Raw genomic sequence first — 13,693 nt, forward strand, 5'->3', positions numbered from 1 at the left:
TAGGCACTCATATTCAGCGGAGGTCAGCTGTTGAACAGTGAGATTCTGGAACAGAGGTAGACTTGCAGTTACACAGAACATTATGCTTTCTGACAGACAGTAGCTGGAATGGTGGTCAATAGGAAATACTGTTATCATGAATATTGCTGGTTTAAAACAAAAAGATTACTTCTGTCTTGGATTTGGGTTTGTCATATGGCTGGCTATAGTTGTGCATTCCTATCCTTGTCTTCCCTTCCATTTCCTTTAATTTCTTAAAGTCACTTGTGTGTTTGTCGTAGTCTGCTTCAGCAGGACTGCTTATATGAGCAAAGTTGGTAATGTGAAACTGAGCAAGATCAGACCATAGAACGATATGTTCTTCAGGGCTGGAGTGTTTGTTTTTAATATGTATTTGCACAGCACCCAACATAATGGGTCTGGTGAATGCTATTACAATGTTAATACTAATATTTCCTATATAAACAGTTACTGTGTTCAGAGATTTTATTTGGTGGAGGTGCCAAAGGGGAAATGAGGTGGTCTTTGCACTTGCAAATCGGAGGGAAGATGGCCTGTTAAGATATGACTGTGACTGTTAAGATATGGTGCACATATTGGAAAAACCTTCAAACCTGGGAAAATACTTATCCTCAGTGCATGATCTGTTTGTTTGGGCTGTGTTTTGGGTCCAGGATTTGGCTCTTGGGTAATTTGCTACATTCTGGTTTTAGGATGTCAGTAGATGTAGGAAGACAAAATGCATCATTTTATATTTGGAATGTTCTTTGGAAACTGATGGGTAAGCACTTTATTTGCCTTAGTGATGTGTGAATGTGTTTAATATGGAAAGAATTGGGGATTATCTGAAGATATCCTGTTAAATGTAACTTAAATTTTGGGTCAGGAATCCAGAGATAAATACGGTTTTAAAGGTTTGTCTTTTAAAATTTGATAAAAGTGGAAATTATGGAGGGTGAAGACTGTACCATTTTTAGGGTTATTTTTAAATTCTAATTTTCTTGTGAAACATTGGACTACTTATAACATACTCTTGTAGAAATAATGGTGTAAATGAAAAATCCTAAATTACCTTCTCTTACTTTTTGTTCCTTGCTTCAGGCCTGATGAATCTAGGTATAATAATAATAATGTAGGTATTCAAGTAATTTGATTACTTTAAACAAACAGTGGCCTATGTGTGGTAAATCATTATATTCTATATACTTAAATGAGTTGTTGCATAATTACCCTAGGTGATAGGGGTGTAAATAAAAAAGAAGTAACCTTAAGTAGTACATATTCTATGTAATCAGCTAAATGAGTTATTGTTGAGAGACTGACTCTCAGGATTTGTCTAGAGCAATAAAGACCTATCGAAGAAGAAATGAAGCAGCAGCAATTCCTCTTTCATCTTAGTTTTCCGGAGTGCTTACCCACAGTGAGAGCATTGAAAGTTTGCCATACACGTGGTTTCTGTTTCTACCTAATATCTAAACACTGGCTGATTTCTAGATCTTGAATTATCTCAAATCTTCTGTCCAACAAATCACTGTCATTATCACTTCAAAGTCTGTCATGTTATTTTTATGGCTTCTAACAGTGATGTTCTGATCTTTATTTCATGCTTCATTACTTCCTGGGTGAGTTACTGTAATATTTTATTTTCTGTAGTCTGTAGGTACTATGTAGACAACTTTCTTCTTAAGTCCTTCAAGCTTCTCTCAAATGTTTACATTTCAAGTAACTTGTAAATTCCAAAACAAAAAAAGATAAGAGCAGTTCAAGAGAAGACATAACATTAAAAACATCAGTGTGTTAAACAGGGTAGATTTGATTTAAATCAAATTGATTTAAATCACTAGTTGGGAAGACTCGATTTAATCATGGATTTCTACATAAAAGTGCATTTTTGTTGGTTGTTATAACCTTAATACATATTCTTCACAACTCAGAGATAGATGTAGGTTTCATTTTTAGAAGGTACTCCCGATATATTTTTTTAAATGATTTATTTTGAAAACTTTTCAGATTAGTTTTACAGCTATATCAGAAAATGAATGATTGTTTGGTTATTTCATTTACCAAAGATAATTGAAGCTCAGATATTTATGAAGTCCTTGGTAGGTGAACTATCTCCAGTTCAACAGGTTAATCATTAATATTTGTAGGATTTTCTTGCCATGCTGTATTAGGAGGAGAACATCACCAGACAGACATTTAAATTGTTTTATTTAACTAAAACAACAACGTTACGTATTCTGTTTTTTTTTCTTCAACAGCAAATGCATAATGTTTTAACACAACAAGCATATGAATTTTTGAATTTAGTTAAACATTCAAGTTTTTTAAAATCAGGTTTGTTTTTGTTAAAATTATTTTTAACTAAAATAGTTAAATAAAATATTAAAAACAAAAAAAAATTAAATAACTATGTCAGCCAGATCAACATGAGAAACTTAAAATATTGGCAAAAAGAAAAGGAGTACTTGTGGCACCTTAGAGACTAACCAATTTATTTGAGCATGAGCTTTCGTGAGCTACAGCTTCTGCAGCTAACTCAGTCATCTTCACCTTCATTTTCCTGTTTGTTCATAATCTGGAAAAGAAAAACAAGCTTTCCTCCTTTTTCAGGTGCCAAACGATTTCTCAATGTGGAATGACTTCTTCCAAAGGAAGAAAATATTCTTTCTACAGCGGCAGAAGAAGCTACTGCTGTTAAAAGTGAGATTATCCCTTCAACAGTCTCTGAATTCAAGTGTTTAAGTGACTTCCACCAGTTCACTGGTGTGACTTTCTTTAAAACGTCATCAGCAAACATATATTTCTTGAATGGTTCACCCTTAGCTCTGAAGTTTATTATAGTTGGCATTTTGGAGGGATGATTGCTGGATGTCCATGTCATAGCCAACTCCTCCTCTTCAGCGGTTAAGGTTTGACCCTGGTACTGAGTATTGAGAATATTTGCAAGAAAATGAGCTGGAGATAGTGCTTGTCCCATTCATTTTTTTAATTATTGTAATTTAACTTCATCATTGCATATTTCTCTTTTTAAGATGTCACTCAGTTCCTTCCAAATTTCAACAGCATCAGCAATAAAAGGGCTATTTCCCTGCGTTTTGTTCAAAGCTACAGAAATAGGCTTCAGGGTACTCAGCATGTGTTCAACATTTCTTGTAAGCCTAGTGTGAGAATTTTGGCTGTGACAGTGCCATCTAAATATTTTTTCACCATTTTGTTCACAAACTGTCATCAGATTAGGTCAGTTCTTGACATAGTGCTCAAAAGAGTCCATTACTGAGTTCCACCGCACGTCTTGTGGGACAGTTATCTTGGTTCCTCCCACTTTTTTCAGAGCAGCTGCTGCAAAGTGATTGTTATGGAAGAATTTTGCAATTTCAACATTAGCCTGAAATCTTTGGCTAGGAAGTGCATCAAATGAGTGCAACCGTATGTTATTAGCTTGGGACTTACTTCACTTTCTTCTTCTCCTCTTGGATACATTTGCAGCATTGTCTGTGACCAAGCTGTGTACCAGACATTTGAATTTTTTTTCGGGTTGTTATAGCTTTTAGTGCTGCTTCTTGTAAATATTCTGCTATGTGTGCATTTCCTGGTGTATCAATTGTTTCTGTAAAGAAGACATTCTCTTCTTCTGTTGTCACACAAGCACATACAACAGGATCATTGTGGACATTGCTCCACCCATCAAGACTCAGGTTAACAATTTCACCCTCTAGACCTTTTGCACACTGCTCAATTTCTATTTCATACACTTTATCCAGCAATTTGCCTGCAACATCTGCTCTGTTGGGTGGACTGTATCCTGGTCTTAATGAGAACCCACACTTCATTAACATGGTTCAGTCAATCATACGGAAAGGAGAGTTTGTTGCATAAACAAACCAGGCAGATTTTTCATCAATTACCTTTTTGTAATATGCTGGTTCTTAGCACAAACTTCTCTGTGGTTGTTTCTGGATGATGGAGTTTTTTTTTTCTTTTTGCTACAGGTGATATTCTGTGGCTATATGACATACATGATGTGACTGAAACACTATCATTGGCAGATAACTCTGAAACGATAGAAAATGATGGTGATCTTGAAGGTGTATAGTCTTCAGAATGCTGTATGTTGAGGATGGATTCTCCTAAACAAAATAAGTCCTTATTTTATTTATTTATGTAGTTATTTAATTACTATTACTTTACTGCTCATTTAGTATTACTCATTGCATTCACTGACACTCAATACTACTTTAAAGATGAAATTGTAAAAGGAAAATCTGCTTATTTCAGCTATTTATTTTTTATCAAAACTGCATCTAAAATGATAGTACCATAGAGTAACAACTATATTTTTTGCTCAAACGTGAGAATTCAGGAATAACCCAGAAAGAAGACAGGCAGTCCTTGAGAAAGAAGTATGAATTAAAAAACTTTACCAACCTGAAGATCCTGCATGTTCAGACATGTTCCTTTCATCATCTTCAATGCAGCTTCCTCCTGAGAAGGAACACTTCTCATGATGTTGTTTCATTTGGGCAACCAGGCCTTGCATTTCTTTGTTGCACTGTTTGCATTTTGCATGCATGCCTGTCTTACCAATAGGTAGAGGAACTTCATTAAAATATTCCCAAACTGTGTCTCTTTTATGGCCTGCTGCCATTATAGGTTTTCCCTTGTAGTGAGAGAATGGTATGGTAGATCTCAAATCAATGAAGGCTACACTCAGAAAGACCTCAAGACTTTTGGATACGCTGCTCAAGCAATTTCACTTTTGTTTCTAGTTCTTGTCCCTCCCTTCTCACATTTATCTCCAGACTTCTCCGTGTCCAGATCTATTCCGGCCCCAACAATCTTCTATTCATTGAACTTTTTGAAACTTTTCACTTTTAGAGAGAGGTAAGGGACTGACTGTGTACACAAATTTGCAGAGGGAAATAGGGTTGTGGTCTGTTATTTCTCACCTATATATATTATTTATTTAAAAACATTTTTGCTGTTAACAAGCAAGCTATCTCTGGAGACACAAATCCACAGTTTGAGAACTGCAAAACTAAGCATCTCTGATGGTATTGTCTAGACTGAGCACTGAGTTCCATTGGGTAGATAGAAAGATTAATCTAAATAATCTATACAGAACCCCCTGGAACCCCATAAGATTGGGTCCCTAATCCATGAACTATTGGAACTCATTTACAAAACTTTTCTGAAACATTACATTAATATATTGTCTCATACTATAGAATTAGAATTTATAATCCCTATTCCATGATGAGATATCTTTGAGCTATAATGTATCTAATTAAAACTTTAGATAGGTTTTTTCCTCAAAAAGCATTTTATAAAAAAAATCCAATTTAAATAAACTTTTTTTAAAAAAAAATCCTTGATTTTTATCCACTCTGGTGTTAAAATAAAACAAAACAAAAAAACCCTCAGGCCTTGTCTACGCTTAAGATGCTGCAGCGAAGATTCTACCTATGCTGATGAGAGGGCTTCTCCTGTCAGCATAGGTAATCCACCTCTCCAAGAGGTGGTCACTAGGTTGACAGTAGAATTCTCCCTTTGCCCTGATGCTATCTACACCGAGAGTTAGGTGGGTTTAATTGTGGCATTCAGGAGTGTGGATTTTTTACACCCCAAGCGATGTAGTTATGCTGACCAAATTTCCTTGTGTAGACCAGGGCTTAGTCATCAACATCTACATAACCTTAACCCTGCCCCTGTTTAAAAAAAACAAACAAACAACACTTGCAAGGGAAGAATTAAGGTGATTTAGATGCTGGTGATTGAGAATGTGTCTGTATGTGCATTTAGCCTATTTCCATAATTTTTAATGTGTTTGGCTTTTAACACAGATGTGTTCATTGATACTTCACAACGGTGCTTTGCAACCTTAACTGTAACTTAGTTTTGTTTTGGAATTTCCTGTCTGTTTGTTTCAGATTTAATACAGTGATAGACTATTACTGTTTCACCCAAAAAGCTGAGCGCTGTCTGAAAGTTTGTGTCAGTTAAAATTTTTTCTGCCCTACTTGCAGCCCGTTTTCCTGGTGCAAATACGATTGTTTTATTAACTCCCTGGCCCTATTCCTGAGCCAGATTGAATTGGAAGCCCAGAACCAGCTCTGTTTCGCAGCTCCAGCTTCCAGCCAAGCTGTCTCCTTGGCTTCTTCTTTACCGCATCCTCAATTCACAATCATTCCTCTTTTAATGTTTGCAAAAGGAAATCTTTGTGCTTAGACCTTTGTATATCCCAATCATATCCCTAAGGTGCCAGCGTAATATAGTTTGGGGCTTCCCTTCTGTGCTCCCTTATGACCCACTCAAATCTGTCACCCTCCAACTCATGGCAGATTGGAATGCAGTTAAGTTCTTAGCACTCGAAACTTTAATTGGTAAGTAACTGATGAAGATCTATTTCGTAATGACTGAAATGTTAATTTTTGTTCCTGAGACACATGGTGGGTGAGGTAATATCTTTTATTGGACCAACTTCTATTGGTGAAAGACAAGCTTTTGAGCTACACAGAGCTCTTCTTCAGGTCTGGGAAAGGTAGTCACTGTCACAGCTAGTAAATACAAGGTGGAACAGACTGTTAAACATCATGAGTTAACACATACTGCAAGAAACTATTCGCTATAAGGTGGGCAATTAACACCTCTGCTGTCGTAGGACAAATGAGGGTTAGTGGGTTAGGCTGTGGCCATGGCTACACTTACAAGCTTAGAACGGCAAGCCGCTATAAAATCACTCGTGTAGCTGCGTTATGTTGCTGGGAGAGCATCTCCCACTGATATAGCAATGTGCACACAAGTGCTTATGCCAGCAAAACGTATGCTGCTTGGGATGTATTTTTTTCACATCCTTGAGCAACAAAAATTTTGCCGACATAGGTGCTAGTGTAGATGTGTCCTGTAAACGACTCGCCTGAACTACATAAGATACACCGACATAAGCACCAGTATGGACAGCACTATGTCAGTGGGAGAGCTTCTGTGATAGGGTGTTTTTGTCTGTGATAGTTTATTCAAGAGTGTAGTGATTGTCTGGTTTCACCCCACATATTTGTTTTTGGGGTATTTGATGCATGTTTTGACATGTATAAGACCCAGGGATCTTGACGGGTGTGTTGTGGGGGGTGTTGATCATCATACCAGTGGAGATCTGTCTGCATGTTTTGTGTCTGTTTTGCCAGGGTCTGGTGCCATTTTGAGTTGGACTGTTCTATTCTGTGGGGAACTTGTTTCTGATGATGACAAGGTTGGGGCGTTGTTTGAAGGCCAGAAGAGGGCATTCAGGAAAAATTTCTTTCAGGATGTGGTCTCCATGAAGTATGGGTGGTAATTGTTTCATGAAACCCCATATGGGCTCTAATGTGGGGTGGTAGGTGATAGCTAGGCATGTGCATAGGTGTGTGTGGGGAAGCAGAGTTTCTCAGGATATTCAGGTGGCCCATTCCACAGTGGTTCCATCCACATCTCTCTCTCCTATCCTGGGACTAACATGGCTACAACCACGCTGCAAACAAATGTGTTTTTTCTAGCATTCTCAATTTCTAAGTAATGTGGTATGTGTCTACAGTCATGAAACTGTCTTAACTTTTGCTCTCTTACCATTTCAGTTTTTAATTGTAGACTTCTAAATGTGTAGAAGAATTCTACTTCAAACCTAATTTAAGCATATAAACTAATTTCTCCAGTCAAGTTAGAGGGATATTGAAAATGGGTCTGAAAATGGAAGTTTAAATCCAATATGAGCTATGAAATCATGACCAACTTCTCCATTATACTATACTTTGATACTATGGTGATAATTATATCTGCTTCTTGAGTGATTTTATTTGATCATTCTGAAATACTATTCATCAGGCTTTACCAGTCCTAGTTAGCTATGTCAGTTATGTATGTAGTTATTTTAACTTGTGAACGACTGAATTTGAAGAAATTAGTGCAACTGAAGATAGAAAGATATAAAAATAGAGCCCTCTAATCTTGTGTAGTTTGGGATTTTGACCCAAACAGACTGTTTTTATCCATTGCATCATCTCTAACTTCTTTACAGTCTACCTCATCATTAATGTGCAATGCTACTCCATCATCTTTACCTTTATTTCTGTCTTTTCTGAAGAGCACATACCCTTCAATACCTGTACTCCAGTCATGACTACTGTTCCACCATGTTTCTGTTATCCCTATAATAACTAAAAAGAAAAGGAGTACTAGTGGCACCTTAGAGACTAACCAATTTATTTGAGCATAAAGGTGCCACTAGTACTCCTTTTCTTTTTGCAAATACAGACTAACATGGCTGCTACTCTGAAACCTATAATATCTGTTTCCCCTTGCACCAGTTATTCTAGTACCTCCATTTTGTTACCCCGGCTCCTTGCATTTGGTGTACAAACATCTTAGTTGTTTCTGCTTGGCTTCGTACAGATTCCTCACCTGATTAGGTACAGTCAATCTACTGCTAGTATCGCTTACTTGACTGGTAGTGTTGTTTGTGTGTGTTGAGCAGGTGGAGAACATTGTCCCTACCAGGTTCCTACTGGAAGTAAGAAATAGGCCTTTGAAGACTTAAGCAGCTCCTGTGACCCACTTCGGTGTCCATGTGCCCTAGCAGCACACTTGACACACTGACAGCACACTTGACACACTGACACACTTACAAGAAGGATGTGGAAAAATTGGAAAACGTCCAGCGGAGGGCAACAAAAATGATTAGGGGACTGGAACACATGCCTTCTGAGGAGAGGCTAAGGGAACTGGGATTGTTTAGTCTGCGGAAGAGAAGAATGAGGGGGGATTTGATAGCTGCTTTCAACTACCTGAAAGGGGGTTCCAAAGAGGATGGATCTCGACTGTTCTCAGTGGTAGCAGATGACAGAACGAGGAGTAATGGTCTCAAGTTGCAGTGGGGGAGGTTTAGGTTCGATATTAGGAAAAACTTTTTCACTAGGAGGGTGGTGAAACACTGGAACGCGTTACCTAGGGAGGTGGTGGAATCTCCTTCCTTAGATATTTTTAAAGTCAGGCTTGACAAAGCCCTGACTGGGATGATTTAGTTGGGGATTAGTCCTGCTTTGAGTAGGGGGTTGGACTAGATGACCTTGTGAGGTCCCTTCCAACCCTGATATTCTATGATTCTATGACAGGCTGTGGCCCACAGTTCATGTACTCTGAACTTGCCCTTAATAGGTGGCCAGTGTAACTGACTATAACCAGGTCCAGTGCCAGGCACCAGCTAAGCCTAGCATGCCTTACCTGACTGAAGTGCAGAGATGGCTCAGATTTAGTTTAAGCAGGGAAGCGTCCCTCCTCATGAAGAGGGGAGGAAATTAGGAAGGCCTATTAAGAATACCCCGATACCTTAGGACTTGGTCCCTTTAAGGCGGCAAGGTGTGCTCAGACACCCCTTCAGCCAGCTGCCTACCGTTTACTCAGGCAGTCCCTTTCACAACACCAGCTATGCCACCCAGGGTAAGGAAGAGTTGAGGAACAGAGGGTAGACGTCCAGTGTATGCTTAGCCTTAGTGCTGCCCCTGTCTAAGGGCTTGACTACACTTAAAATGCTGCAGCGGCACAGCAGCAGCGTTTCAGTGAACACTCTGCCTACACCAATGGGAGAGTTTCCCTCATTGGCGTAGGTACTCCCCTCCCTGAGAGGCAGTAGCTAAGTCAGTGTGAGAAGTTTCCCTTCGACCTAGTGCTGTCTACCCCTGGGGTTAGGTTGATTTAACGGTGTTGCTCAGGGGTGTGGATTTTTCATATCCCTTTCCAATGTCATTATACTGACCTAATTTCCTAATGTAGACCAGGCCTTAGACTTCTCCAGGAAAAAAGATGGGCCTGTGTTTGGGAGGAAAAGTAAGGGTTCTGCCTTTACTTGGAAAAAGTCTGAGCTCCCATGCTGAGAAAGGACAGTGGTTTTAGCAAAGAACCCAGGGAGGTCTGGAGAAGCCAGCTATAAGCTTCTGGAAATACCTCTGGTATAATCTCTCTCTCAAGGCCAAGGAGGGCCACGCTTCCTGCTTCCCCGGAGGCAGGAGCAGCTCTAACAGTAGAGGCTCCTGCAGAAAGATTCACCCTTCTCATCAGAGAGCAGGAATCAAAGACAGTAACTGGTCAAGCATTAGCAACCTTAGAAATTGGCTCCTTCACATACCTCAGTCCTAGGAAAGTGGTCTGGGGGAAACTGCCAGGGACTTGGGCAGTAACTTATAAGCTGTAGTTCTACTGCCTGCAGATGCACTCCAAGCTGTCAACACAGAGCTCTTAGTTTTGATGAGGGGCAGAAAGGCGATTGGGGGAAAAGATCCTGGACAGGGAGAATAAAGGAAAGGTTTCCTCCTCCACTGATAAAAGACTAGCTCAAGCTCCATTGGACCCCTCTTCTTATTCTTGTAGCAAAAAGTACAGTAGTGGAGAAACCAAACCAGCAGCCACTAGTGGCAGGGCTTCTCCTGTTCTTGCAGGTATGTGCCCTCTGTAGATAGTTACAGAAACTATATAGTCAGTATATGGAGTTCTTGAACTGTGCCTTCCAAAGTGAGAGCAAGCAGAAAGAGAGAAGCTGGGGCATGGTGCCTTGTGACCCCCTTCTATCCCAAATGGATATCAGAGTATTGTTCACTGAAGCTCTGCAGTCCTGTGGGGATTGCTAAGTGCCCACCTCCCTTTCTCCTTGTAAGGATGGAGAACCCATCCCAGTCTCAGATCAATATGATTCAGATGATATGGAATGTTAGGTAGAAATTGTTCCTTCCACCTTGGAATATAGCACATGCCAACAATAAGCTCTTGCTCACCACCTTAAAAAAGCTAACAATCAGATGCAAAAAGGGCAAATATCTTATTCTCAATCTGGAATTCCTGGAAAAAAATTGTGGTTTGGGGATTGTTTAATTTGGGGGGAGAGAGGTGGATTAACAAGGCTGCCTTTAAAATATAGTAGCCCCACAAGACAAAGCTGCTATTCAGTATCTAAAACTTCTCCCCCTCATCCATTCTTGGTACAGGGAGACCCTGATCTCAGTAGATAGAGCTGGTGGCCTGAATGATTTTGTAGATTGAAAATTCCCTCACGCAAGGTTTCAAGTCCTCCATAGCTCTGTTTCCATGGCACACTTGGTTCTGCCATAGTGGGTGTATTTTTTGTTTTGTTGTTTTTTTTTTTAATTTATTTTTAGTGATGTAGCTGTACGCATGCAGACCTCTAGTGTTACTTGCATTAGTACAACTTGCCACAATTTGATACTGGGGAAAGTTGTCACTTTTTACATGAGTACAGGGGAGGATTGCACAAGTGCAGCTATGCTGGTGTAGACAAGCCCTGATGGTAGGATGGAATCATGGGAAGGGGGAGAAAGGTACTTCTCCTTTCCAATGTACGGTAGGCAGGAGGCACCAACTTTTAGACATACTTTCTAGAGGTTGATACTAAAGTTGGAGGACTCATTAGTCAATCCTTTCTCCCTTCCTAGCAGTTGAGATGGGGAAATATTTGTTCCTAGAGCTCATCGGTGGTGTTGGGGAACCCTCCTCTAGTACCTATCATGTCTATCTGTGGCTGTACGGAATGTGATTATGTGGTACCATATCAGGGTTCTATCAATGGGAGTTTGGGATGGCTGTATTATTCATGAGTAGTGAAGCTACAATGAGTTATGAAGGTCATCCCGTATGAGTCTTGAGAAGAACCTCTGAGAGAGTGAGTGTGTGCGCGCGCGAATGTGTATGTGTACACACACTCTTCAGATTGTGGTAAAATGTACCATCCCAGGCACAGAATTTATGTCCATTTTTTACTATGATGAAGTGATTAATAAAAACCCCAAAACTACTTACATATGGAGGAGAGGGAATCATTCATTGCTGTATATTTCATATGAATTACAACTTACTTACACACACGATTTTCATAGCCTTTAAAAAAAGTATAAATTGTTCTTAGACTGAATCTTATACAACTTTTAGCCCAAGTCAAACTGAAAGATGTGTTAAGTGCCAAAAGCTGACTAATGAAATGATTGACATAGTGTAATAAAAGGTGTACCTAGTTTGTGTTAATGTGGTCCCATTGTGCCTTTTAGTTCATGCTAGCAGTGTTGATGTGGGGCAGCTCCAGTAAACACTTTAGTGTGCTTTGCAACTCACACACCCATAGCCTGCGTTGCGGGGCCCTGAAGACAAGCCTTTAGATGTCGCAGGAATGACTGTTCGATTACACTGTCTTTCAGGGGAGGTATTGTGAAAACATGTGAGGGAAAAGGTTGTCAACTTGTTGGTTTAGTTTAGGGGTGGGCAAACTTTTTGGTCTGAGAGCCACATCTGGGTATGGAAATTGTATGGCGGGCCATGAATGCTCACGAAATTGGGGGTTGGGGTGTAGGAGGGGGTGAGGGCTCCGGCTGGGGCCAGAAATGAGGAGTTCAGGGTGTGGGAGGGGTCTCCAGGCTGGGGCAATGGGTTAGGGTGCAGGGGGTGAGGAGTGAGGGCTCCGGCTGGGGTTGCAGGCTCTGGGGTGGGGCTGGGACCAAGAGGTTCGGAGGGTGGTAGGGGGATCAGGGGTGGGGCAGGGGGTTGGGGCATAGGAGGAGGTCAAGGGTGCAGGCTCAGGGGGGCGCTTACCTCAAGCAGCTCCTAGAAGCAGCGGTATGTTCCCCCTCTGGCTTCTACGCAGAGGCAGAGCCAGGCAGCTCAGTGCACTGCCCCATCCACAGATGCCACCATTGCCGCTCTCATTGGCCGTGGTTCCCAGCCAATGGGAGCTGCGGGGGCAGTGCTTGGGGCGGGAGCATCATGTGGAGCTCCCTGGCTTCCCATATTCGTGGGAGCCGGATAAGGGACATGCTGCTGCTTCTGGGAGCCACACGGAATGGGACAAGCCCCCGACCCCGCTCCCTGGCTAGAGCGGGGCAAGCCCCGGACCCTGCTCCCTGATGGGACCTCGAGGGCTGGATTAAAATGTCTGGAGGGCCGGAGGTGGCCCCCCGGGCAATAGTTTGCCCATCCCTGGTTTAGTTAGTTGATTCTGCAGGTATGTATTTGACCATTTGTTTGCATTAGACATTCCTGCAGTTTTTTTAAATGAGAAGATTGTGTGGATTGAAGAAGTATAGCTATGAATATAAAGGCATTTCAGAGTTAAATCTCCTCCTATTGTAAGTGTCAAAAGCAAGAATTCTGCCTGATGTTAAAAGGTAACTTGTAACAATTGTGTTTTAAAATCCTTCAGTAATATATCAGTTAAGGAATTCTTGAAATGTGAAAACTGACTTTTTAACTGTTAGCTTTGGAAACGAAGGGAACTCAAGAAGGATGTATTTTAATAATCTTTACACTTCTATTTTTCAGGAGCTGGTGAATCAGGGAAAAGCACAATTGTAAAACAAATGAAGTAAGTATGGTTAAAAGATATAACTGAAATTATTTACTTGCTTGCGTTTGAATAGAAGACTTAATATTATTTTCCTCCATAGGATTATCCATGAAGCTGGTTATTCAGAAGAAGAATGTAAACAGTACAAAGCTGTTGTCTACAGTAATACCATTCAATCCATTATTGCTATCATTAGAGCAATGGGGAGATTGAAGATAGACTTTTGTGACCCAACCAGGGCTGTGAGTATTGAAGTACATACAAATGTAGATGTGCAGCTAACATGCCATATGTCGTTCAAGCATAATTTCCTGTCCATTGTTG

At 40.5% G+C, this 13,693-nt stretch overlaps 1 protein-coding gene across 1 annotated transcript in view; it reads left to right on the top strand.

Annotated features, from left to right (window-relative positions):
- The window catches only part of GNAI1 (G protein subunit alpha i1), a 68,071-nt gene that overhangs the window by 11,449 nt on the left and 42,929 nt on the right, over positions 1-13,693 (top strand). Inside the window, exons 2-3 of the mRNA XM_084616731.1 lie at positions 13,345-13,387; positions 13,470-13,611. Coding sequence (XP_084472857.1) covers positions 13,345-13,387; positions 13,470-13,611 — 185 coding nt within the window. The remainder of the gene's footprint in view (positions 1-13,344; positions 13,388-13,469; positions 13,612-13,693) is intronic.

The sequence above is a fragment of the Lepidochelys olivacea genome (genome assembly GCF_965140295.1).
Source record: "Lepidochelys olivacea isolate rLepOli2 genome assembly, chromosome: 1".
NCBI classification, from domain to species: domain Eukaryota; kingdom Metazoa; phylum Chordata; order Testudines; family Cheloniidae; genus Lepidochelys; species Lepidochelys olivacea.